The 26,703-nt window shown below is 46.3% G+C and overlaps 1 protein-coding gene across 4 annotated transcripts in view; it reads left to right on the top strand.

Moving 5' to 3' along the window:
- Positions 1–2,791: 2,791 nt before the first annotated feature.
- The window catches only part of dpysl3 (dihydropyrimidinase like 3), a 30,475-nt gene continuing 6,563 nt past the window's right edge, over positions 2,792–26,703 (top strand). For 2 of the 4 annotated variants that reach the window (XM_023803526.2, XM_023803525.2), the window contains exons 1-11: positions 8,283–8,505; positions 14,199–14,287; positions 14,968–15,152; positions 17,927–18,091; positions 20,420–20,481; positions 20,807–20,887; positions 20,987–21,055; positions 21,310–21,430; positions 21,842–21,998; positions 22,893–23,034; positions 23,677–23,847. In XM_023803526.2, the coding sequence (XP_023659294.1) occupies positions 8,467–8,505; positions 14,199–14,287; positions 14,968–15,152; positions 17,927–18,091; positions 20,420–20,481; positions 20,807–20,887; positions 20,987–21,055; positions 21,310–21,430; positions 21,842–21,998; positions 22,893–23,034; positions 23,677–23,847 (1,281 nt within the window). In that variant the 5' untranslated portion in view covers positions 8,283–8,466. Of the gene's footprint in view, positions 3,259–8,282; positions 8,506–14,198; positions 14,288–14,967; positions 15,153–17,926; positions 18,092–20,419; positions 20,482–20,806; positions 20,888–20,986; positions 21,056–21,309; positions 21,431–21,841; positions 21,999–22,892; positions 23,035–23,676; positions 23,848–26,703 lie in introns of those variants that run through there. The other 2 variants (XM_023803524.2, XM_023803523.2) reach the window with 2 other exon arrangements.

Genomic DNA, 26,703 nt, shown 5'->3' with positions numbered 1-26,703 from the left:
CTGGACGTTTAACTGCAAACATATATATATATATATAATGAAAATATACATTAAAAGCCTTACTAAACACGATCTTCTCTTCCCTCTTTCTTTCAGAAAATTAAATCTTCCTAAATCGGACAAAAATGCTAAGCACGTTGCTATGTCCAAAGCAGCAGACAAGGGACTTACTTGTGCTTTAATGTTAACTTAATGCGAGGCTTGTTTTGCAGGAAAAAAGCAATACGGAGCCAAACGACACTGCTGCCCCGAATCCCTGCTATTTAAAGCCTGCGCGTGATAAATATTTTGGTTAGAATGTTTCTTGATCCATTTTCTGCATCTTGATAGGAAAATGCCTGCCTTATACCGCAGATTTGCGTCCATATGGCCGGATTTAGCGGGGAGGTGCGTTTCCTGACATCGTGGCAGTTTCCACTTGCCGTGATCTCATGCCGCTTCTATCTGACAGTCTGTGCCGTGGATGAGCAGTCTGTCCTCTGCAAGTGATATTTGTAAAGGCTCCGTATAGGCCTAACTTAGGCTCTTTTCTCATAAACAAAATGTTTACAGTCGACCCTTCCACTAAACTTTTGCATGTTGTCCGCGGCTTTCGCAAAACTCCCAAAAAAGTAATTTAATTTCTTTCGGTGACCCCACGATATTATCGATGGGCAAAGTCAGGCCTATTACGACGACTCCGGAAATCTGCATTTATATTTAATATTCTCACAGTATATAAAACTTTTTGATGTGATATGGGATTTTTTTTTAATGATTTCAGAGTATAGTTTAACTTAAATTTCATGTTTATACGCCAGTCCTGTGTACCCTCTAACTCTAAACAAAATTCAGTTTTATTTCATATTACAGTGACGAATCTTCGCACATTCTCATAACCTGTCCCTCTTCATTTTTCCGCAGCAAACGTTCCCATAAAAATAAAGGTTGTTTTAACAATGCTCTCGTGTCGGTGCATCTTCTTTCTTGGAACCCTCCTATTTGGCACTACACCTCCTCATCCCCACTTCAGTTTTATTAGGCCTATCGCATCACGTTATTCTTTGGTGTTCATTTGCACTACAAAGCAGCCCTGACTTGCGGGAGGGACCCTGGAGAGCGTTCAGATCTGCGCAGCATATGCGTGTTTCTAAGCTGCCATGAAATCCTCTCTGTGACCCTGCGGAGGGACAGGCTGTACGCGAAGGAAACGAGTAGCATGACAAGGAGTAGCTGCAACATCCCTGCTATAGTCTATATGAGCGCCAATTCTCACTTAGTGAACTTTACTGCACGGTACATTTAGAAAAGTGAACCACCTTACAAAGGCGAAATGCAAACGCATTCTGGAGCAATTAGACCTATAAATCAACGTACATTAGGTCCACTATCCAAATCCTCGAATCAATGGGTTATGTAAATAAGTTTTCACTTAAACCCTAAATGAGATTTCATAAAAACGTGTTTTGACTCGATTAAATCGACTGATCCCACTGAAAACGAGATATGTTTTTTTGATGGATTTGTATCTGACAGACAGTTCTGCTTTGATCTGCGTGAATTTCATCCTCCATTTAATGTCCAAGTTTTGTAGGCTGGTTTTTAGGAAACGTGCCGGCTCAAAAATAAACAGTACCATAGATGTCAGAAGGCCTATCCATTTAATGCTATGCTGTTATATAGGGTTTCCATCCCAGCGGGCTGATGAGGTTCAGTCTGTCAGGTCGGGACCGGCCGATCGCTTAGTTTATGCTGACCGGACCTCCGTGTCTTTTTGCAGCGCTAGAGCACCGGCGGCCGGTTTAGCGTCAGTAACGCAACCTGATCTTAAAGACACAGCGCTTCCTTAATGGCTGCAAAGTAAAAGGCCCACGCATAGGATCCGGGCAATTAAGGGTTCTGGAAGGACAGCTACTAAGCTGAGGCGCTTGGTGCTGTGAAAAGTATTTTAATGATACGGGTTGCGCACATTCAGTTATAGTCTGTGCGCAATTATAACGCGCAATAATGTTCCGTTGTCAATTTGCTAAATATACATTTTTGAAACAAACAACCATACGAATAATCAGACACGTGTGGGGTGAGGTGGAGTTGGGGGTGCCTGATAGTTAATCGAAGGCTCACCCTCCCTCCCCATCACTAAAAAATTACCAAGGGAACATCCTCGGCCACGCCCCCCTGTTTTCGCACGTACCTGCTTAAAACTATCTTGGACTCAAAATATGCGCTTTTAATTTCACATTTAAGAACGATTACAAGCTAAGATGCCGATCAAATGCTGAACATTGACTTCCAGCTGAGGGTGCGATACAGCACCCGTGGTCACTCTTGTAGACACGGGTCTGCACGACTTATTCACAATAATTTACTAAAAAAAAAAGTTGAGCGAACTCTTAAGCGGGTTTAAACACACTGTTATTACAAAGTGAAATGGTATATAGCCTACTTTCTCCCACCTTACAAAAATCGAATATTACTAGTCTCCTACTTGGACATGAGGCAATTATTAAAAACAGTATATTTAGCTACTGCACAAATAAGCTTTGCCTCCTTGAGGTAAATCCAACGTGTTCCTTATAAATAGTAGTTCTACAGCAAGTTCTAACCCAGTTTTTAAGGGATACCTTACATATTGATCGCTGCCTATAGGTTAGTTAGTTGCTTTAGTTGTTGAAGGCTGCCTATACGTTCAGATCCCCCCCAGATGGGAGATGAATAAGTGAGAGAGTGTGATGCACCGGTAATATCCTTTGCTTGTCTTGGGATAACAGGCAGCACTGCCACCTCCGGTATTAAATTTCCTCCTGGTGCCGCTGCGAGTGCTACAGCAGGACACTTCGCTCGGCACAATTTGGAGACTTTCGTCTTCTTTCCTCCATCTCTTTTTTGCCTATTTTTCCACTCGCATCTCACACTAAGATCATGGCCGAGCGCAAGCGGAACTGGGACAAGGAGGATGACCTGCCGGTTTATCTCGCCCGACCGGGAACGACGGACCAGGTACCCCGGCAAAAATACGGTGGCATGTTCTGCAACGTCGAGGGAGCCTATGAAAGCAAGACCATCGATTTCGATGCGCTGAGCGTCGGCCAGCGAAGTTCCCGGGCCGCCAAAGCCGCAGATAAAAAGGAGGGATCCAAAGAAGGGACGAGTCCAGATAGTGAGAGATGCAGCCCCGGTACAGAGGGGCGCTCTGGGGAGCGTCAGCCGAGGGATTCGGGCATCGAAATAAAAACTACCGGAGGAAAGGAAATCCTGCAGAATCTGGATGACCTAAACGTAAGTTCATCTACATTTAAGAGTTTTAATCGTCATCACATTAAGTGGAAAAATTGCGTATTCACAAGCCACATTTCATGGACTTAGTCAAATGCGCTAAATAAAAGCGTTCAGCTTTGTGGCTCTCATTAAAATGTGTTCTCTAATTCTGCTCTGACCACTTTTTAATTCCAATTAGCCAATGCATTTGAAACATTTTATACCAGAGATTTAAGTTTACAGCCATGTCATGAAGTGTGAAAACACCTGCCTGGTTTATCGGACTATTTGAGGTAAATTGTGTGACGCCACCGCGGACCCGGCGTGGTTTAACAAGCGCGAGCGTTTGGTGGCTGAATGTTGTCAAGATGCTCCTGCCGGAAGTGAATGAGGATTTCTCCTAGTTGCAGGTATTTCAAACGAAATATGGGAAATGATTTGAGTGAGAATCAACAGCAGTGATGCCTGCAGCTCAGACAGTGACAGCTGCTACTCTGTATTACGGGAGAGGGAGGGGGGGGGAGGGGGGGCGCTGAGCCCTGTGCCCCAACGGCTTCCAGATGCTCGGGCAACGTACGGTCACATGAAGTCATTTGATTCACTTATAAATAATACACCGTGGACCAAGAGTTTTAACATTTAAGGGTAAAAACATTTCGAACAAAGTGCCTCTGACTCATTGTAAATTGCATACTTTTTTCAACCAGTATAAAAGGGGTGGAATGTTCAACCTATCCGAAATAACCTAATAAGACTGTTTGATGTATTAATGACCATATTGAGTGTGTTCCTAGGAAGGTTTTGGGCATCTTCCCTATAACGTAATGCCTTAGAAAATTGAAAAATGACGTGTCATTCACCCACAATTTCCTCTGCTCAGATGGAAGGAATGTCATTTTCTCAAAGCTTCAAACTAAAAGATGGTTTCAATAGGATATTTGCAATAAAGGCATATAGAAATCATGAAGTGTTTTTAAGTCTTTCACTTAAATATAAAGAGACACCATGCAGTTTTCTGTAAAACAACAATTAATCGCTATCTTAACGTTCTACCAAAGACTAAAGGCGCAATTTTTAATAAGGAAGTTTTCATTTAGAAAACATCCACTAAAATATGGCGCTAATATGAAGGGTATTGTTCCTGAACACCATTGCACATTTGCCCTGTTTAATTGCACAACAAGGTCTACAGGACTGTGGACATATTCAGGGGCATGTCTGTACTGTACAGCTCGCGTTTCCCGATTGACCACGCTGAGATATTTTGATATCATTTCATAATTATCCCTTTCACTAGAAACAAAATCTTTCCAGGTCACCTATAGCCTAAATGTGATCTATACCTGTGATCTTTTAGTCTAGCTGTTTTGCATTGTAGATTGGATTCTGTGTAACTTTGGCGCGTTAAGGTGGTCGATTAACACTTGTTTTGTTGTTAACATGTGTACCAGGCGTTGTGGATTCCAAATGCAAATAGCAAAGCTTTAAATTACACACTGGAATAGCCCCTCCCCTTTCTAAAGCATGACTATGTAGAATCGTTCCGCTCTTATTCTCTGGCTTAGTGAATAGTCTATGAAGACTTCTTGCATTTGTTTTTACTGGTGATAGAAATATATTATAAATGTTTGACCTAGGCCTATAAATGCATTCATTTTATAGCAGTATCAAAGGACAGTTTCAAAACGTCTGTAAGGATTTGCTAAGCCACCAGTAAGTGGTTAAGTTTGCTTCTTACACTCAGATTTAATATCATCCTTAGCAATTCGGCCTGCGGTCCTTTCTGTGGCGGAACCGAGTCGTCTGACTCACAAAACATTGCAATTATGTCAGCCTCCCGCAAGCCAAAGTAAAGCACGCAGGGATGATTTATAGTCACTGACCTCGTTGCTCCAGAACAAGGAAGTGCATTAAAGGGACCTGAGGATGATTGTGCAATGACAGATCCAGAGCCACTCAGCGTCTGACAGCCTTCCAAGGAATCGGGGCCTCGCTCGATAAGCAGCACGCGCTCTGATTGGTGGACCTCATTTTTGTCGCATCCTTAGCAATAAGCAGAGCGAATATTAAGAAACAAAGCTGCGCCCTGTCCAACTACAGACGTTATTATGCATCTTTTTGTACGTTGCCCTTGCTCTTACGCTATGTAATGGGGCTGCTCAGCCGCCATGTGGTCAGGCTTATAATTGCAATATTTTATAATAAACACATTTTGAAAGTCTTGTTTTGTTTGACTTTTTTTTTTTCGAGCCGACCTTCTTTCTTCCACACGTTGGGTTTCTTATCCTGTGTTTCTTAATGTCACAATGTATTAAATCTGCGCTCAAGCTACCAATGTGGGAGAACGAAGATCTTTGCGTGTCATAGGCGCCGGTCGCCTTGAACGCTGATTCTGCAGAAAACAGAGGCTTTCCTAAGACACCACCGGAGTTAAAATAACACAGTCTGCACTCTACCACGGTTCACGGCGCCTGCTAATTTTGGCTAAGTGCTGCATTATTCTCGCCTCGACTGAGCCTCTTCCACTGGTTTCCGTGCGGTGTCGTGCTAAGGTCTGCCGTTAGCGCGCCAGCTCTCTATCACTATTTCCTGACATTGCCGTGGCATTCCCGAAGCCAGACAGTGCCAACTGCTTCTAATTACAGTAAGTGTATCTCCTCCGCGCGTCTGGGTTCTGTTCAGCCTCACTCTCCCGCTCTGTCGGCGTATGTGCTCCTCTCTGCAGGAATCCGCACGCAACCCTACTTATTTAAAAATGATCGGCAGCTGTGTCATCATCAGATGAATACTCGGAATATCAGACTTAATCATATTTGTTCCATATGTGCATAAACTTGTTTTTTCCCCTTCCATTAGTTTTTGACTTGGATGTTTTACCAAGTTCAATAGCATCAGATGCTACTTTCCCTAACCTCATGATTATGGTATCAAGCCAAAATATTCTCTTTCTTTCTTGATTGTAAAACGGCAAAATTAAAGCAACAGGAGAGCCTGGAAGGCTTTGGTCTCGGGGGGCTGGGTAGTTCTCTGAGGGATGCCACATTTACACTGTTACATACATACACTGCAAACCTCCTGAAATCTGTACAGGCTGAAGGCCGCACCAGGAGGATTGGAAGGAGCTGGGTGCAAGGAGCTGCTACCTAAAGTTCCATCTACCACACACTCAGGGGCGGATTAAGGTGTACAGAGGCCCCTAGGCTACAGTAGTCTGCGGGCCCCCCCAACCCCACCCCCTCCGCGCCAATGGGGGCCCCCTTGCAGGCTGGCACACGTGGGGCCCCTAGGCTTAAGCCATATCTAGCCTGTGTGTTAATCCGCCCCTGCACACACTGATATACACACACTCACGGCCGTAATGCACAGATGTACACAGGCCTCTACCAGTCCTAAATATTCCAGGTCTATTGTTGATACATTCCCCGGTGGTGGAAATTTCGAAGTCACGGTCCATCTGCACCCAACATCCACCAATCCATCCACCATGAAGGGTAAAAAGAACAATGCATTGTGGAAAAAGTCGGGAGCCGTCCCATCTGTGGGTCATGTTGGGGGTTTGCTCCTCAATGACCTTTGTTGCCTACATGACCGGCTGCTCCTGGCTGAATCAGACCACATTACGGCTGGTTGGATCTACAGCTTCACCCATAAAAGTGCTTCTTGAACTTTGATGATGTCACTCTTCTGGTTACACTGTAATATACACAACAATGCTGCTTGGACCAAAAGAATAGTTACCTCATTAAGCAATAAGGGGCTTGGAGGGGGGTAGGGGATGGCATTGGGGCTGTGGGGAGGGGGAGGGATCTTCTTAGACAATAGACACACATGGAAGTTCTGTGAAGAGCCAAACCCCAACAGCTGTCGCCGGCAAGCTAATGTCCCGTATTTCCTCTTTGTTCCATTGAAGTGTCCTTCTGCAAATGTTTAATACCTGAGGCCATAAAAAAAACACAGAATTCCAAATACGTAGAATTTTACGATGCTTCTCTTCCATTACATGCCGGTATAAACATGATGACGGCCAACAAAAATTGCTCGGTGGTCTACATTTATGTACATTATTTTTGCAGCAAGCCACTTGGGGCAGGAAAAAGGAAAAAGCTGACTGTAGGTAATTTGTAGGCTGATTTTTTTGTTAGTTTTTTTATGTGAAGTCATATAGCCAAGTGTTTCCTATGAAAATTGTACCATTAATATTCAGGCTGTTAATATACTGTAAAGTAGTTCTTAACTTACAGTTTTAAATAAATACACTTCTGTATTTCCTTACGTTTCTTCTTCCATTTTTAATAACAGTAGTAATAATAATAATAATGATAATAAATTATCCAATGAATGACTTACGAATCAAGTACTGTATTCATGAGGACTGAAAAAATATAAGTTACATTATAATAATAATAATAATAATACATTTTATTTAAAAGCGCCTTTCAAGACACTCAAGGACACTGTACACAACAAATGAACCCTCAGAGTGCACTTGTTTTTTTTTTACGAGTTGGGGGGGGGGGGGGGAATCAAGTGAAGAATCTGGGAAAACCTGGTTATGGGTTAGACTGCAGTCAGTCGATGGGCCTCGCGCATACCGTGAACTTTTGATTCACTATGTTAGCGGTGTGTGTATCGGTTTTCATATACATCCGGAGACACGTTAAAGCCTTCTGTAAAGGAACGTTCCAACAGTTGCATGTTACTGTAATAATAGGATAAAGAACATTTTAATGGCTATTCAACATGTATTCTGTAATATCCTGCCTCTTCCTAAGTACTATGTCTATGCATTCGAGAACTACCTGGGATGATGTCACCATGAATGCAGAAAGTTTGTACTTACAGGTGATAACGGTAAATTATTTATGTTGCAGCGATCATATATTGTTCCCGAAATTAAAATAGCAAAATATCGTTTATTTACACGCCTTTGTCTTGCAAGGCTGCAGGAGCCCCGTTGCTATATCGCCCTCTTGTGGGGCGGTCGGCGCATTGCGGGAATTCCGGAGCGGTGTGCGGCGAGGGAGGAGCCCCGCGGATCAGCGCTCATGCTGAGGATAGACGCTTTTTCACGCTAGCGGCGAAAGGGGTTTTAGCGCTGCATAGAGAGAGAGGAGGCGCCCATTCTCTATTTCTCATCTACGCACCAGCAGCAGAGACACCATCCGGGAAAAATATATACATACAAAGCACGGATTTTTGCATCCTCGTAGTATTTAGCCGTGAACAAATATGTCTTACCAAGGAAAAAAGAATATCCCAAAGATCACTGTAAGTCAGAATGAATTTAACGTTTAATACGATTGTGGAACATGCAGAAAGCCAGGTGTCATTTAACGTTTCTGCTTTGTGTGTGGCGTTTAGAGTTTTTAAAATTGTGTATTCGCGCTGTTTCCTGCAAAGGTTAATATAACCGTCTGTTATGCATTTGTGAAAGCCAGTTGGAATCGTATAAAATTACAGCAAGGGGGTGATTCTCATTGTGAGTGAAACGAGGCGTTTTCTTAAAGGTGACTTGCATCTTCTTTGTTGGGTGCTATCATTTCCATGCTCTGTAAGTACAACGGCAGTGATCATATTGGCTATGCTACGTTTTATATCCCAGACATTGCATTGGGGCTGGGCACAGGCGACGAGACGTATCAGCTGTTAACTATCAAACTATTAAAAATGTCTTTGTAATATGCAGGGAAACGTGATTCTTTAATTGCAACGCAGAGAACCCTTGTAGAAGTAGATACCATTGTATGTATAAATTCAGTATTTTCTTATTTTCATCTAATTACACGAATAGACAGGTCTGTGGTATATAAATTGTAATCCGTATCTACGAAATATATTTCTAGTAGTATATATATGCAAAATTTATACAGAAAGAGATCGCGGTTGTGTGTATGCCTACAGATATACATACAAACGGTCACAAACGATAGATACACGATTTAGCTAGAATTTCATATAGAGATACGTTTATTTCGGTCATAAAGTATTAATGCGTCTTCATGTGCGACTAAAACTCCGCCTGTCTGTCGTGCCGCTGCTGGGAAAACCCCCCCCCATCGAAATCCCCACGCCCATCCGAGATTAACACAAGACCGGCAGTGTGGCGTTTTATTTTCTGCAAGTATGCAGTAATAATAAATAACGAAACCGGCTTGGTGGGGGGGGGGGCGGTTAGGGCGGATTGCTGCCCGCAGTGAGACGCTCTTTGCGCCGGTGTCTGAGCGTTGCTGGGTGTCGCTCAGGACCCGGGAGAGTCGCCCTTTGTTTCCGCCCTATTCGCAAATGGCTCCGGGTTGCGCTGGACGGGCATGTCCATGGCCAGCATATAATTTAATGGAGGGCGGATGCATGGACACCTGCTTGGACTGTTACGCTATAGCTGCGGAAATAATAGAGATTGATGTTTTCCTCAAGCAGCACTGTGGGAAATCTAGTCAAATATGGAAATTTATGTAATACTTATTTAATACGGTCTGTGCCCCCTTTCATTCTCTCATCTTGTGTTAGCTGATAGGCTATGCATGCAAAAAATTGCACGTTTTGCGTTAACATTTAAGGTGTTTAAACTCAAGTATGTTATTTCGTAAGACACCTCAGAGCACTTGTATTACATAAATCATGATAACATAATAGAGAACATTATTTGCTTTTGAGTGAACATCGTAGGGCAAAATAGATTTGTAAGCAAATATATGTATTTATACACTGTGCACATGTTTTAAGCATAAATCAATCAAGTTGGATTATGTTTTTTTTAATGAAAAAAAAATTCCTCCGGCGGGGAAAAAAGTCAGTTTAATAGGAAAGCAGAAATAAAAATATTTCATCAGGTTTTTAGGCGTGGCATCGTTTTTTCCCATCCACTCACAGCAGCTCGGTGAGGTTTTCATGTCATCAATTGAATAATCCCCTCCAGCTGTATCCTGCACGTTAGAGGTGCAGTGACAGCAGCTAAATAAATGGTAATTAAAAAACGCTCGCATTTTTCGCGGCGGGGCAGGGTGGGCTGTCGGGACACTGTCAAGAAAACTGAGTTTTGCTGGCGGGGGGGGGTAACTGTATGCAGGGCAGATCCCCCCCTTTTCCGCGGTAATGCACACAAATGACTGCACCTTTTCCGCAGAGCTGCGCGAACGAGATTTAAGTCATTAGGGAAAATCGATTTTTTTCAAACGATTCATCCCAATGAGAATTTCCCGAACAAATAAAAGATAGTAAAATAAATAAATCAATCAATTGACGATGTCATCATAAGCGATAACAATTTCAGCATAACGATCTCTGGGCAAGTGTGAGAAGTGAGGAACTTATTTTGATTGGTAAGCTATGCAGTTTTGACATTTCCACAGAAAAAAAGTCTAATCTGTCTTTGAAGAGAAAGTAAATATTTTTGTTGCTAGGCAACGCGCTTGAAACCAAGTGGCTGGCTCGCATGCAGAGTGATTTTCTCCTTCCATCCGTCTCTCCGCGCCCAACTTACACATCTTGGCATCAGAACCGGTGTCCTCTGTAATGTTCTGTTGGCTGTATTTTTTGGCTGTTGTGCTTTCCTGCTAGCAACAACAAAAGTCTTCATTCATGTCGCCTTCCAGTCTATAAAAATGGTGCGTTGTATGACCGCATCCTAGTGCATGTCCTCGCTTACAAACCAAAGAATTAAAGGCGACCATTTCCCTCCCCACCAACAACCCCAAAACATGTTATATTATTCAGGGCTTGAAATCAACGTTAAATAAACTTAATTAAAGAAGTCCTGTAGTAGAACAATGACTGCCTTCCCCAGTTAGGGTTTGATAGCGTTTTAATGACCTTTGGTAAAAACAAGCAAATACCACTGAAGACAAATTTAAACTGTGGTTTTAAAATTAAAATGTGCATTTAATTTTTTTTTCTGCAGTGGAATTGTATCCGGAAACGTGACAGAAGGAGTCATTAAATTAGAATGTACTATTTTTTTTCCAAATCAGTTGCAAAATTTGTACATTGCAGGTTAAAATTAAAAGTGCAGCGTGCATTAATGGTTTTCTAATGCATGGTGCACAGTTCCCGTGGTAGGGCTGGCCTGCTGATATATCACACATTAAGCTGTTTTGAGCTTAATGGGCTTTGGGAACCATCTGCATGTGAAGTATGTTGTGCTTGGCTGAGGTCAGTACAACTGATCATGGATCATCTGTGGTTTAATGCCAGATGATCACTTAACCACATTTAAAGCTTCTAATAATCCCAGCGGAGCAGGAGTATTGGTCATGTCTGAATACACGTCTTTTATGCAAGCTGAGGGTGACCATGATTGTGAAACAACTTGATATCCTCTTATATTCATCCAGCAGTTTTTTGTCTCCATGGTCCTCTTCCACCAGATAAGAGCACAGGGTCAAAGGTCAGGTTCCGTGCTCGAAATGATTGGTTAGGCCTCCAGCAAGGCCCACCTTCTTTTCCCAGGAACTGTCCAATAGGTATCCTCGTTGAGGAGTGCTGACTTGTTTGTTTGCTGGGTTGCGGTTGCAGTGGCGGCCGGAGTGAGCGGCAGTTACATCCCTCGGGTTGCGGAGAGACGGAAGGGAATGTCACTGTTCCCGTTGGATCGGGCTGCGGTGCCTCATTGTAGGGAATTATCAGGGTCTCGGAGCACTCAGAAGGTTCCGGCGGTCTCCGGTAAAATTAGAGTGGCCAACTTTGCCCTCGAATTTCAAAACAGATGCACCTTTTCAGACTTGAGTCATTAAAAACGATCATGATTTGATTTTGTCCGTCGTGCATCCTGTATCTCTGCCCTGTGACGGCACCGGACGTTTTCCAGCAGCCAAAAAAATAAATAAACTTAAAAATCACTCGATAAATACATGATGGTAATTTAATCTGTAATTTGGAATTTAACCTTGTGAAACAATTACAGAGGTTCCGAAGGCTTGCGTTTTTTTCCCTTAAAACTTCCTTTTCACTTAACTCCGCCCATTAAGAAATTTATAGAAATGCATTAACCTACTAAACTTTATCAAATAAAAATAGATTTTGATAGTTCCAGACTTTTAAACCAGACCACATAGCATGTAAAATGCTATCTAGAGGAGAGGGTGGAGGGAAGATCGGGGATAAGAGGAGCCTGCAGCAGTGTGGAGATTTCCACCGAGCTTCGGATGAGTAGCACATCGTGCCAAAGTGCCCCATCTGTCCGGGAGATTTCTGTGCTTCATCTGTGTCGACACTCTGCTGGGACAGAACCTGGAGGTGCACGTGATCCACTCAGGTGCTGTCGGCACGGGATGAGGAGTGTAGACGCATATTTTATGTTTTTGTTTTAGGGCCAGACGCTGCCCATTGTCACGCCCTGAACAAGCTCCTTAGCATTAGCATAACAAAAGGGGCCAGTGTGGCTTGCCCGCTTCTGATTGGTCGAATGGTTCCTCTCGCTACCCACCAGTGCAAGGGGGGTGGGCAGATGGCTGCGGTCTGCTCCTTAAGGGGGTGCCTCTCAGTGGGGGACTGGGTTACTGTGTGTGAAGAAGGTGGGTTCATTCATTGTGTGGATATTAAGGGTTGTACACATGGAAAATGCATCCACATAATCACAGATCCTCACAGGGGACTGGCATCCCATCCATAGTGCCCTCTGCTGCCTGGGAGGGTTTAATGACCAGGATTAATGGTTAGAAGATGGTCAAGTAATCTGAAGATCTGAATAGGGCGGGACTCCCGGTCCACTGGCCCCACCTGAAAGCTGATTGGCCAGTAGAGTATCCCCTCCCCTATGACTCATCAGTTTCAAGCTTGTTATTGGCTAATGAAAAAGGTTGGCCAATCGTAGGCATTATGGTCAACTTTAGGGGAAAAAAAATCCTGGAATTTCCCCTAAACCTATAAATCTTTTGGTTTAAGGCATCTTATTTAGAGCAGTGCGTATATTCAGCTCATGGGAGTTTCATTTACACAAACAAGTTCTGAGGGCAGAATGAAAAATGACTGGTTCAGAGAGATAACCAATCAGATTGTAGCGGAGGTGGGCCCAAGCAACTACAGCAGGTGGGACCAACCAATCAGAAGTCTTGGTCCCACCTCCTCTTACACAGAACATTTTTATGTAAGTAAAACTCCCACGAGCATATATTTACCATTTTGATTGGCACGGGGGTCGTCCTCTGTGATATCAGCCACGAGGCTGTACCCCTTTATCTGCCAAACACTCTCCCCTGAATAATTTTCTGTGATCCTCCGGGATATGGCTTGGGTAGCTTGAGGTCTGCAGCTGTCAGCACACTGTTCCAGAGCGGACAGACAAATCGCATTAAAATGTTCACCGATGGGGGGGGAAAAAATAAGGAAAACAATACTTGATTTCTGTGGGACCATGAAGTAATGTCAAGCTTTTTATGGATATCAAGATTTCAACATGTTGCACTATATGAATACATGAATATGTAATGTCTCCCTCGGTACCCGGCCCCCCCATTCCTCTCTGACCTAAAAGTCATGTTTTCCCCGCTGTGTGGTTTCTTAACACCTGATAGTTCTCGTTTAAAGGCCGGAGGAAGCTTAGCTTGTACTAAGACACAGTCTCCTCCCAGTTCCAAATGAAGTCTTGTTTCCATGCCAACGGGGCCACCTCCCCTCCACCCCCCCCCCCTTTGCACTTGGAGACATGTTCCTTAGTGTTCATAGCTTATCCTAGTTCTCTCCCATACGCTCTTGGCGGTTTCAACTCAGGATGCTCCTGGATCCCTTGCTGGTGGGCGAATTAGGGTACGGTGCCCGCTCAGGCTACACCGACAGAGGTGGCTGTGGTGGTCACACAGGACCATGCGGGGGGGGGGGGGTCTTGTGGGTGGCCCCACACTCCCCATAATCTTCACCTTTCATGAGAGAAATTTTTATGAGAAAACTGCACAGCCACCAGGGCGGCGCTATGGAGTAGTGTCGATGTGCCATTTGACCCTAACACGCCGTGTCTCCTCTCCTTCCAGAGCGACAGGCTGCTGATCAAGGGCGGCAGGATCGTGAACGATGACCAGTCCTTTTACGCCGACATTTACATGGAGGACGGCCTCATTAAGTAAGCGTCCCGTCACCCGCGCGGTCATGGTTTTGGGCTTGGCGTCCGCAACTGGCACCCGGCCGGCTGCATAACACCACTTCCAGATGTGAGGCATCGTGATGTTTGAGCTCCGGCCTGTTCTCAAAACATTATTGGGCATTGTTGGCTTTTCCCTTAGCGGATCCCTTTGTCTTCTGTTATGTCCTTTGGGGGGGGGGGGGGCGGGGGGGACGACGACCGCAAAAGCTGGGAAGAGTTCCCAGAGACATTAGTGCCGCATGCCGGTTACCCAGGGCAGTGCTTGACTGTTTCGGACCGCTCGTAGTTTCCTCTGTAGTAAAACGACCTTTAGACACGGCGGTATCACAGTCTAACAGTCTACAGCACGGCGAACATGAGTTTTCCAAAATGAAACACAGTTATTCACAGCTATGACTGAGTACTGGGGCGGGAGAATGTGCGTCTTGAATCCTCGTATAAAACAACAAAGGCTACTTTAACAGCTTAACACCCAGAGCAGTTCATAAATCCTCACTAGCTCCACTAGTTAGATGATTATCAATATTTATTATTATGTCTTGTTAAAATAAGCATTTCAATAAAAAGCTGGTAGCTAGGTAGCATTTCACATGACTTTATGCTACTCTGTGTTTAAAGATGTTTGAGAGAAGTTAACCTAGTTTCCCTTCCCTGACAAGGCAACTTGGAGACAACCTGATCGTCCCAGGAGGGGTGAAGACTATCGAGGCCAATGGGAAGATGGTCATTCCTGGGGGGATAGACATCCACACACACTTCCAGATGCCCTACAGGGGCACCACCACCGTGGATGACTTCTCCCAGGGTTCCAAGGCGGCTCTGGCGGGAGGGACCACCATGATTGGTGAGGAACTCGCTTTCCTCTGTGAAAACGCACGCCAGTGCCGGAATGCGTTCCAGAACCGCTCAGTTTTTGACTGTCTGTGTTCTGGCACCTATTTGCATAGATCTGGCAGCTCTCTGGTTAAAAAAAACAAAAAACTATTACATAAAATAAATATGCATTTTAATTTACAAACCAATTTCTATGCAATTTGACGTCCTTTATCAGTTTCGATTTTTTCTTAAAAATACAGAGCATGTTTTGTATACCTTCCGGGACCTGCGGCTACCTTGTCACCCCTCAGCTATCATGCGTCTTTCACCTTTCAGAACCTTCTGATTTACGAATTAAGCATCGGCTTTAGCTACTCAGCAGATACTCCTTCACACTTTGTAATATGGCATGCTCTCAGTAAAGCATATTCTATCCATAGTCAAGTAACGGAAGAGCAAAATTTCCAAGACTGCCAATGACCTAGAGGCAGGTTTCCTCGTCGTATGTTACAGTTTTAGGAAAAATAACTCACTCAGACCCCGTGTAATCCAGCAAAAAACTTTTGTTAAATTTCCAGACTCACAGAAATTCTTGAAAACGTATCTCATGGATTGAATGAGTTTTAAAAAATTGCTCTGCAGTTAGATTGTGGTTGTTGAGAGAGTCTTGCAGTTTAAGTTTAACTTAAAACTTAAGTATTCGCTTCAAGAGGTTTTCTTTTTTAATTTGGGGTCGCATCAGAAATTGTCTCCGCGGCCAACAAAGTGTAAAATTTCGGGGTGCTCAGCTTTTACTAAGAATACGGGTGCATGTCGTTAGGGGCGTCGGTCTTACCCACGGTTACACAAAAGGCAGAAATAGCAAGTAGGCGATGCTGGTACCTGCAACAAAGAGACATCTGCCACGTGGGAGCAGCTGCGGCGGGTCGTGGGTGGGCCGCCTTCCGGGGGGGGGGGGGCCGGGGAGAGGGGCCGGCTGAAAGACAAGATCCACCATGGGCTCTCTGGGACACGGGCAGCCGGAAGGACAGCTGGCCAGCGGATTGCGTGTTTATTACGGTTTTAACCATTAAGGAGACGCAGTCTGCGCGGACTCACAAAGAGGATTCCGGAATCGGTGCGGAGGGGGAGCGTGCAGGCTTGGGACAACAGGAGCGCTGTACGGGCGTAAACAGAGGCTACGCTGTGCGACCTCAGCTGCGGCGGGTGTATTAAAGGGCGTCATGTGAGCGGGGGCAGTTTATCAGTGCTGAATTCGGCACAGCTGTAGAATTTTCTGGGGTGTAGGTCACAGTTGGGAGGAAAAAAAGTGAAATGCGGTACATTGGCCTCAATTTACATATCCCATCATGCTCTTCTTTGGGACTGAAGCCTGAGGTCCAAGCAAAGGGTCAGTCGATTTATCTGACACCTCTGGGCCATTTCCGGGGGGGGGGGGGGGGTATTGGCCTTACTCAGGGGCCTACAGGACATATGACTATTCTGCTGAGAATGGGATTTGAACCAGCGTCCTTCCAATCACAGGCACAGAGGCCTAAGCCACTGAATCATGCGCAGCCCTTTTTAAGGAATGGGGTGCAGTCCCTCTGCTTCTCTGCAAAAGCTTTTTAAGTCTTGGTCTTTAAGTCTTGGTCTTTGCATTAAAACCACATGAAAGTGGCAGCACAGGATGTCGGGGGAGGGGAATTCGAGACACGCGACCGGCTCGCCGTCACCTTTGGCCCTCTTGCCTGGAAGGTGACTCCCTCACATGACCGGTTCCCCGTCGCCCGGCGGATAAACGATCTCCGCTTCAGAGCTCCCCCCCCCCAAGCTCCACTGTGGTTATTGAGTCTCGTTCCAAGACTCAAGCTACTTAACTCCCATCATGCATCACAAAGGGTTGTTTTACGAAGAGCTCAAACTGGAAGCGATGTTCTATTTATGGTTCTCACCAAATTAGAAACACAGATGATTTTTCTATTTTTCTGTGTTACGGTGCCAGCTTTGGATGGCATTTCGGGGTGGGGAGCGATCTGTGAGCATTGAGGGGGCGAACCGACTGAAGCAGCGTCGTAACTGTATGGGAGCTGTTTGCCCCAACGTCTGGGCTTCTCTCCGTGCTAAATGAGAACCGAATGCGGTGACTGACTCCAGACTGGAAGCTCGATCACTGTGTAGAAGCAGGGAAACAAAAACAAAAAAACCCATCAGTCACTGTCAGTTGGCCAGTGGGTTTGCCAAAAAAAAAGGTCTCCGGGTGTTTCTCAATATAGGTACTTAACTGTACTTGTGTTCTCGTGTACCCGTTTTATGTCATCTTCCATCGCCGAAGACCAGTTCCAATACTCAAGGACAGAGGTATGGAGGACAGTAAAAAGTCCCCAGATGTTGGTCTTGCTCCGCCTCAAATATCAAGGATCCATCGGCTGCATCCTCGCCGAACATGACCAATCCCATGATTCATTGCGGCGAAGTTCGGTTTTGTTAGGCAGGTTAGCAAGACCGCTCTTGCCAAGACCACGAGTACGATCTTTGCATTCTTCGTATTGAGATTCACCCTCCACCTCCCTAATAGCCAATTACCATTTCCGATACAATGTTACAATGACACAAAGCTCAATAATGGCAGAACTTCTATAATATGTAGTGAATGTGCAGAATCAATAAACAGAGCTGGTTATTAACACGTGACTTAATGGGAGGGGCTGCAATTGTTCCACTGAAGGAAGTCATCAGTAAAAACACCCCCTTGTCTTTCTGGGTATATACTAAACTTTAGTAGTCCCCTGCATGACCCTAAGATTGATCTCTTCCCCACAGTGGATCATGTGATCCCCGATCCAGGCAGCAGCCTGATCGAAGCCTTCGAGCAGTGGAAGCAGTGGGCAGATGAGAAGGCCTGCTGTGATTACTCGCTGCACGTGGACATCACCCACTGGAATGATAGCGTCAAGCAGGAGGTGGAGACCTTGCTCAAGGAGAAAGGTAGGCAATAATCTTTCAGATTCTCACAGCGAACCTTACTATATTCCTCGGATGTGGAATGTATATGGTTTAGAGACTACTCCACTTTCGCCGACACTTTGTTAGTGTGATAACTGAAAAAGTATTTGACAGATCATTTCCAAACTTTGCAGATACATTGTATGGGTGAAAATGTGAAATGGAGACAAATCACACCAAAGTTAACACAACACCACTTAGTGTCAGCAAACAGAAGAGCAACCTTACACACTTGATCCTGTTAGTGTGGGGAAAAAAAAGTATTTGATCTTACTACTTTGCAAAAACATTTTATAAAGAAGATCTAGGTGGCAGTAAAGGAAGAAAAGGGCAGCTGCAGAAGATACTTGATCTTGTGAACAAAATAACTCTAAGAGTGTTTGATGGATATACTTCAAACTTCCCAGGAACAGTGACGATATGGGATCGAATGAATTTTGAGACAAAAACACACCAAAATTCAAGCAGTGCCGCTTAGTGACATGAAAGGAAAGAGCTACTGCTGTTGAGAGTTTGTAGGGGGCCTAGTGATTATAGAGGTTGGGGATGTATGAGGAGAAGGGATTGGATGGGGACAGGGGGTGATATTGTTGTTCTGACAGCACAGTTTTCAATGAGCAGAATAATATGTTCCCCCTTGTATGCAGAATAATAAAATAAGTCACAGTAGGAAGTAGAGGGGAATTGTAGACCGGCTGACTCTAATTAAAAGCTTTGAAAATAAAACAAAGTTCAGAGTTTTTCTCTGTCTCTCTCGCTCTCTCTCTCTCTTTTCACGGATCTTCAAAAAAATTGAGGTTCCCCTAGTGAGGACCGAAAAAGCATCCCTACCTAGTCAAAATAACAGCTTTTTAATCACATTGTGGGGACATTTGGTATATATACATGCATGCACACACTCCACAAATACAGGCACACAGAGCAACATTTAGGCACTAAGGCACTCTCTCAATCTCAAACCTCTAACTCCTAAAATCTCTGACCTGATAGACACTCCCAACCCCTCCTGAGCTCCTGCTGCATTTAAGCTCCCACTCAATAGGTGTGACCACTAATTAGCTAATTACCTAATGAACAATGAACAGCTTCCACAAAATACATTGACTTGGGTTGTATAATGTTGCAGTTTGTCACAATAAAAATCTGAAATACTTCTGGCCGCTTATAAACCGACACTAAACAAAAAAAATCACACTCAAAAAAAATATTGCAGATTTTCAGGCTAATGCCTCACAGAGGATTGCTGATGTTCAGGCCTTATTTAAAGCTCACTCAACATCGTAAAGTTGATTTGTTTCCTATAAGTGGAGCGATAATTTATCAACTTTTAAAACAGTAATAAAATTCACTGTGTTGGGGAAAACGGATTGTTTGAAGGAGGTTTTAAAATCCATTTTATTTTCTGTCCCCTTTGCACCTCAATGGAGAGTCTAAACTTTATGTAGCACAGGTGTTGGTATGTGGGAATGCCAGAGGCACCGGGGTTTCTATAGCAACAATTCAGGGTCTCCGGCATAGCTCAGTGTGACACCTGCTGGTGGGAGGGTCAAAGTGCAGGCAGGCACAGTGCATTGTGGGAATTCAGCAAAGGGGCAAAGAGAACTGGGTTGTTTCACGGGGGTGGGAAAGTTATTAGTCGATGTGTCTGCCGCAGATCCTCTTAAAAACTGGTGGACGTCCCAAACCAATCCATCACGGGCATGACTAGAGGCACTGGGGTTATGCTCAGGACGTCACTGGTATAAATAGCATCTTTTAAACTTTACACCTGTGCTCCAAAGAGCGAATGGCCCTTCTGAATTCACCCCCAGAAGGTCTGATCCATCGTTGAGTCATAAATAATGTCAGGGATTGTTCCCCTTGTTCTCAGACCAGCAGTGCTGCCCGCAGGCTTTCAGATTCTAGGGTGAAGTATAATGTGAGGCGTCCCATAACTGTCTGGCACCATTTCGGGTCTTTACCTTCAACCCCCTGTGAGAATTCTGCTTCTTCCCATCTGGAGTTCCTGGATTCGGCCCAAATGCAATGACCCCGTTCGAGGGTGGGTGTGGTCTGGCGGCCCTTGGGTAGTGTGATCAGACCCGTTTACATTGCGAGGGAGCCTCTAATGAAAAGCACAAGCTTCCAGAAACTACTGGGTCATTCCGGATTCATTGAGTGGTCCCACAGATTGTCTGCGTCGGAATGGAAAATGTTCATCTGCGGGAACACCCCCTCCCCCGCGGTCCATTAATGCTCTACAATCATGACGCCCCTACCCCCTGGGTTGTCTTCCCAGTGTGTTTTTAATTCCAACCCTTGTCTCCCCAGGAGTGAACTCCTTCCAGGTCTATATGGCATACAAGGACCTCTACCAGATGAGCAACAGCGAGGTATGTCTCCCCCCCCCCCCAAAGGCATCATGGGGCGCCCAAGTTGTCTCTCCTGCCTGTTTCAGGCCAGCTGTTTCGCGTTGGACGGGGAGAATGCCATTTCAGCCGGCGCACTAAGGGACGATGCCCTAAAAATGTAAAAAAAGATAAAGATGGAGAAATCCTCCCATTTCCTTGTGAAGGCAATTGTGTCGTTTAATGGCAGCCTGGTAATTTAAGAGCATGACAGCGAATTAGGTCACCTGACGCCGCGAGGCAGGGCAGGGCAGGGCTCCGGCGTTAGCTTGGCGCTAACATTTGCTGGGGCATCTCCTCGCCTTTCCAGCTGTACGAGGTCTTCAGCTTCCTGGGGGAGATGGGCGGCGTCGTGCAGGTCCACGCCGAGAACGGCGAGATCATCGCGGAGGTACAACAAAAACAGAGCACAACAAATTAACTCCCTCGCACTGGCCCCCTGTTAGCCAGAAATGGTGTGACTGATCGAGCAATTTGCCCCCCCCCCCAGGAACAAGCCCGCATGCTGCAGATGGGTATCACCGGCCCGGAAGGTCACGTGCTGAGCAGGCCGGAAGAGGTGAGGAGAGCTGTGACCTTTGACCTTTGAAGGGAAGGTGGGGTGGGTGGGGGTGATTTGGCTGTACTGAGCTTTTGCTGGTAATGGCCGGGGGGGGGTGTATCTGAGTGGATAATGTTATCGGCATTGCGCCTGATGCAGTCTGGAAAGAGAAGGATAGGAATGTGTTCAGGCAGGACATGGGGGGGGGGAATCAACCCCGACCCAACCGGGGCATTTCTGACTTTGCCCCCCCACCACCATCGTCCCTGCAGCTGGAGGCCGAGGCCGTGTTCCGGGCAATCACCATCGCCAGCCAGACCAGCTGCCCCCTGTACGTCACCAAGGTGATGAGCAAGAGTGCCGCTGACATCATATCCCAGGCCCGGAAGAAAGGTCAGCACAGCCCCGCTAATCGCCCACCCCCACGCACGATACAGGCCCTATAGCCATGGGCAGCGCAGCTGTGTATTCAGACATGCTTTACGGGCGGTACTTCCCCTTTAAGGGCTGGATGCGGGAGCCACTGCGCAGGGACGTTTTCCTGTTTCTGTCGCATTGCGCCTCTCCTTCTCCGGACCCGCAGTTCGATTTATTGCATCTCATGCCGGTAGGCAGGCCTTGCAGATATCAGCAGGAAATCGACGGGAAACCCGTCAGGCAGATTTCCGACCGATCGGCCTCTTAGCTAGATTGGCTGCCTGGTTATGTATGAGGCATCTGTTCTTATTGAACACCGCCTGGCGACTTCAGAGTGCTGCGGGACACCTGCATGCTTTCGGCCAGCCAATTGTTGCTCTCTCCCAGGTAATGTCGTTTTCGGCGAGCCAATCAGTGCCAGCCTTGGGACAGACGGGACGCATTACTGGAGCAAGAACTGGGCGAAGGCCGCTTCCTTCGTGACATCGCCTCCCCTCAGCCCGGACCCCACTACCCCCGACTACCTGAACACCTTGCTAGCCAGGTAAAGAGCGCCCCCTGCTGACAACAGAGGTAATCTCTCAGGATTTAGGCTAAGCCAAAAAGACAGTTTGTAATGACATTGCTTTTTAGGCGACATTTTCACCCATTGGGATTGAATAATTTATTCCAAGGTCCTTACAGAACTGAACAACAGCAGAGCTAAACTGGGCACTCAGGCAATTTTCAGCTTCTAAATCGAGTCCCTAACCGCCACGCTACCATCGTCACCTGTATCTTCTCATTAAAGTATAATTTTTCATCCGTTTTAGCTGCCGTCGTTTGACTGGAATAAGCCCCGTCGCTGCTAACCTTCCCCACTGTGTTTTTCCATATGGAAAATGGAAATGGGGGCCGAGGAACCTGGTTCCAGGACTCGGCACGCGGCCTGTAATTCTCGCGCTTTTCTGAGCTTCGAGGTCCCCAATCCTCGCCTTTCCTGTTTGTCTCCATGGGACCACGAGTGCGGCCAGGACTGAAGGATTCCGACGGACGGATTCCTATTTTTCATTTTCCTTTCGGTGCCCGGGGAATGGTTCAGTCCGCCAGACTGAAGGCATAATCCTGAACAGGAGGGTCGGCGCTGCTTTACCGCGATCCGTGATAGGTGGAGACCACCCCAGGCATTTGTGGTTTGGTTGGCAGGGGGATGCATTTGGCAAAATGGTTAATGTGGGGCACTAGTGATATAGGAAGGCTGTTGTGGTCATACCCATTAGTCAGTTCCGTAGGTTAAATGTTGGGGGTGGGGGGTGTATTTAAATTGGAGGGTTCTGTTAAGCACATTCCACTTCAGGGTGGGTGGGCTGGCAGCAGGGGGGGGGGGTGTATGTTAATGTCACTGACTGCAGTGGCGCATACATCTTTGTCGGTCACTCATACTCCCCCCCCCCCCCAGCGGTGACCTGACTGTGACAGGAAGCGCCCACTGCACCTTCAGTGTGGCCCAGAAGGCTATTGGCAAGGACGACTTCACCCAGATCCCCGAGGGCATTAACGGTGTGGAGGAGCGGATGGCGCTCATCTGGGACAAGGCGGTGGTGAGTGGGCATGCCGGCTCCCCCTTCTGGCCACTTTCTGCTTCTACCCCCATTCTGTCATCCCCCCTGCACCCAGGCTCTGTAACTTGACGTTTACCATCGATATCTGTCTGCCTCCTCCTGCTCAAGCTCCTCCTTTCCCTGGTTTGTTAGCTTTTCCTTCCTGCATTTCGCTGTCTCAGTCTCAGTCCTCCTTTCCCTGGTTTGTTAGCTTTCCCTTAATGTGTTTCGCTCTCTCAGTCTCAGTCCTCCTTTCCCTCGTTCCTTAGCTTTCCCGTCCCGCGTTTCCCTGTCTCAGTCCTCATTTCCCTCGTTCCTTAGCTTTCCCGTCCTGCGTTTCCCTGTCTCAGTCCTCCTTTCCCTCGTTCCTTAGCTTTCCCGTCCCGCGTTTCCCTGTCTCAGTCCTCCTTTCCCTCGTTCGTTAGCGTTCCCTTCCTGCATTTCACTCTCTTCAGGCAGAACCCATGCTTGACATAAACAGGAAATGCCCACTGTCATGTAATGTTTATCCTTCTCACAGAAACTGGTCAATAATCATGAAAACGTAATTAAAAATAAACACAATGTAATTAGGCTAGTCAGCTCCCCAACCCCAATAACTGTATGCAAGAAATTCAGTGCTCCTTGTCTGGTCTACCCCAGGTCACAGGCAAGATGGACGAGAACACATTTGTCGCCGTGACGAGCACCAATGCCGCCAAGATCCTGAACCTGTATCCCCGGAAGGGTCGGATAGCCGTGGGCTCTGACAGCGACCTGGTCATCTGGGATGCCGATGCCGTCCGGACCATCACGGCCAAGACACACAACTCGGTATGTCAGACGGGCTGTACATGTTGGGGGGGGGTTAGCTTGCTCATTATGGGCACACAGCCAGGAGTGCTGTACGCTTTTCCTGGGGGGGGGGGTGCGATGGCCTGCATCCAGCCAGCCTCTCCACTCCCCAGAAAGGAAACGAACTCCCTGCGGGCGATCATAGCCAATAAGATGCGTCGGCTGAGTCTCCCAGCATTTAGTGGATTACTTTATCCAGATTCCTCAGCACGGTATGTTTTGTGAAAGCAGATCTGCACGTAGGAGGTGGAATGTGAGGGAGCGAATACCACAGACGGTACGGGACACGAAGCAGCCAGGCTCGCAGGCTTGTCTATGGACTCCCCTTCCAGTTCAACTTATTTGTGCTTCATTCTCTTTAGCATGGCCTTAGATACAGTGCATAACCTCTCAAAATCACAACTCTGGGGGCAAAGGGGTCACTGAGGGGAGTTTATACCCAGGGGAATGGCTAGTAATACTGGTCCCCCTGGCAAAATGTTGCCTTGGGGCCCCCTGCCCAGTTTTATACATAATTTTATGTATTCGAGGGCCCCTGCTAAGTGTTGGGGCCCCTACTGCGACCCCGTTTATACCTCCAGCGCCCGCCTGTGTCATCGGCCAGAGAAGCCACTGCTGAGTGTCGACCTTCGCCTCTGCTGTCCGTCAGGGGTGGGGGTTTGCGAGAGGAAGACGAGCGCCAATTACGTGGGAGCAGGGGTCGGGGCGGGGGGGGAAGTGTCGCCACAGGAGGTCAAGGACAGGATCATGGGGCATACTTCCTGTATGTAAAGAGAGAAGGAGAAGGGAGAGGATGCGCGAGAAGAGGAACGGAGGAGAGGAAGGTGAAGAGATGCAGATAAGGGGAAGTGAGAATGAGCACGGGTTGCGCAGACGGTAGAGAGAGCCCTCGATGGCTTTCCCATATGTGGGAAAGATCCAGCGAGATCCAGGTTCTTAAGCGGTGATGTCACCTTCCTGTTTCCTCACAACACGCAGCCCTCTGCCATACGTACTGCACGAAACCCAGAATTAACCCCCCGGCAAAATAGGGGAATACTGCTCCGGGTCCCGCACCGTTCCCCAGAATGCACACAACAATGCAGTTTATCTTAAAGGGTTTTTTTTTTTTTCTGTCGCCCTGGTTCGTGTTTATTTCAGTGGGACTGGGCCGTGACATCATGGTTGGCAGACAGCGCTCACTGCATCCTGTCCGGGAAGGCGCACAGTGAACAGAGTGTGCAGAGGGGAGAGTCGGAGAGAGGGAGTGAGAGAAAAGGGGGAGATAGAGAGAGAGAGAGAGAGAGAGAGAGAAAGAGAGAGCATGTTTAGCACTGTTCAGTCCTGCTGTGTGATGGCAGCTGCTAGCCTTCATACGCCAAGCGGCCAGACGGGGGTGTATCAAGTTAACTTCTCCCACACATGTGGTTAATTAACAGCGAACCTTAGTCCCATCTCCTCAGAAACTCCCTGCTTCAGTCTCCCACCCAGCGTCGAGTCCTGCGTCTCAGTTGCCGCACAGTAGACCCTGAAAAGCTCTTTTGTCTTTTCATCGAGGAACTTCCATGCTGTTCCGAACGGCTGGCCCTTAGAAGGACTCCGGAAGGACAATAAACCCAGGGAAAGAGTTTGGTTGGACACCCCGTGCATAAAGGATTCTACTGTACGGGCTTGGATAGTGTTTGCACTTCAAAAGTTTGTTAATCAAGTGATTGACTGAATTTCCCCAAAGCCAGTTTCCAAAAACTAACCAGGTATTTAATAATTAATCTCACCTTAGTTACGTCCTATAGAAGTAAAGGACGAGGGCAACAAATCCCTTGGACTTGAAGCTGACGTTTGTTTATCTGTGGTGAAAAACAATGGCATTGTTTCTGGGGAAACTGCCATGCAGTGTGAGGCACAGGCTACGCCGGTTCACGGTGGTTCACGTCCCAGAATCCAGCAGAAATGAAGGTGCCTCTGGGCGCCTTTAAAAACCCCAAAGTATCCACCCTGTTAACTAACCACACAATTAGTGACATTGGAGAGGTTGCAATCAGCTCATTTTCACAGAGAATCATGAAACATAATACCTCCATTACTTAGGAAAAACACAGGCGTGTGGATGCCATGACAGTCTGTTAAATTTCGGTATTATCTGAAAGTCTTAATATCCTGGGGGGGGTTCCTGGGAAAGTTTTGCATTGATAGGTAACGTGAAGAGCAAGGTTGCTCAAGCCTGCATGATTGATAAGCCGACTTAGGTGGCCGTACGGCTAATTTAGGGCACAAAGAACACGTCTGAATCCTGTCAGTTTGGGGTCAGCCGCGTTTCAACCCCCAGGCGGTGAGCTGATGAATTATTGCAGTCAGTTTCCAGTGGGTAGCATTTATCAGCATGTCTTAACAGAGCAGTATGACATAGTTGAAATATAGATATAATATAGTAGATGTGGCGAACTCTAAAAATGAAAAGTGTGGTTTTTAACGTTACGTTAAGAAGCTGAATCATGTAGCTAAATTAAGTACTGGGGTATTATTATAATAACAACACTCCCTGGAGTACTGCAGGATTACACATTATAGGTTGCCACTCTTTTAATTTACATTGGGTTATTTCGTAAAGGTAAATTAGTACCTTATTCTGTCTGTTACCGAGAAACCAATTGTAAAGTAGCCCAAATAGTAGTCATTGACTGACAGTCAGATCAGTTGTATTTACACGTTGGAAAGTTTCCGTTGTTCCATTGTGAACTCATTCTTATTAAAAGCTGTTTGTTGAATCGCTACACCAACCGATGGTGAAATCGCGGTGTCCTTCGGTCTGTCGTGACGTCCACTCTACGAGAGCCCGGCTGTGTGACGGACAGTAAC

This window comes from Paramormyrops kingsleyae, chromosome 24, assembly GCF_048594095.1.
Source record: "Paramormyrops kingsleyae isolate MSU_618 chromosome 24, PKINGS_0.4, whole genome shotgun sequence".
NCBI lineage: Eukaryota > Metazoa > Chordata > Actinopteri > Osteoglossiformes > Mormyridae > Paramormyrops > Paramormyrops kingsleyae.
This window is presented reverse-complemented; position numbering and strand designations above follow the sequence as displayed.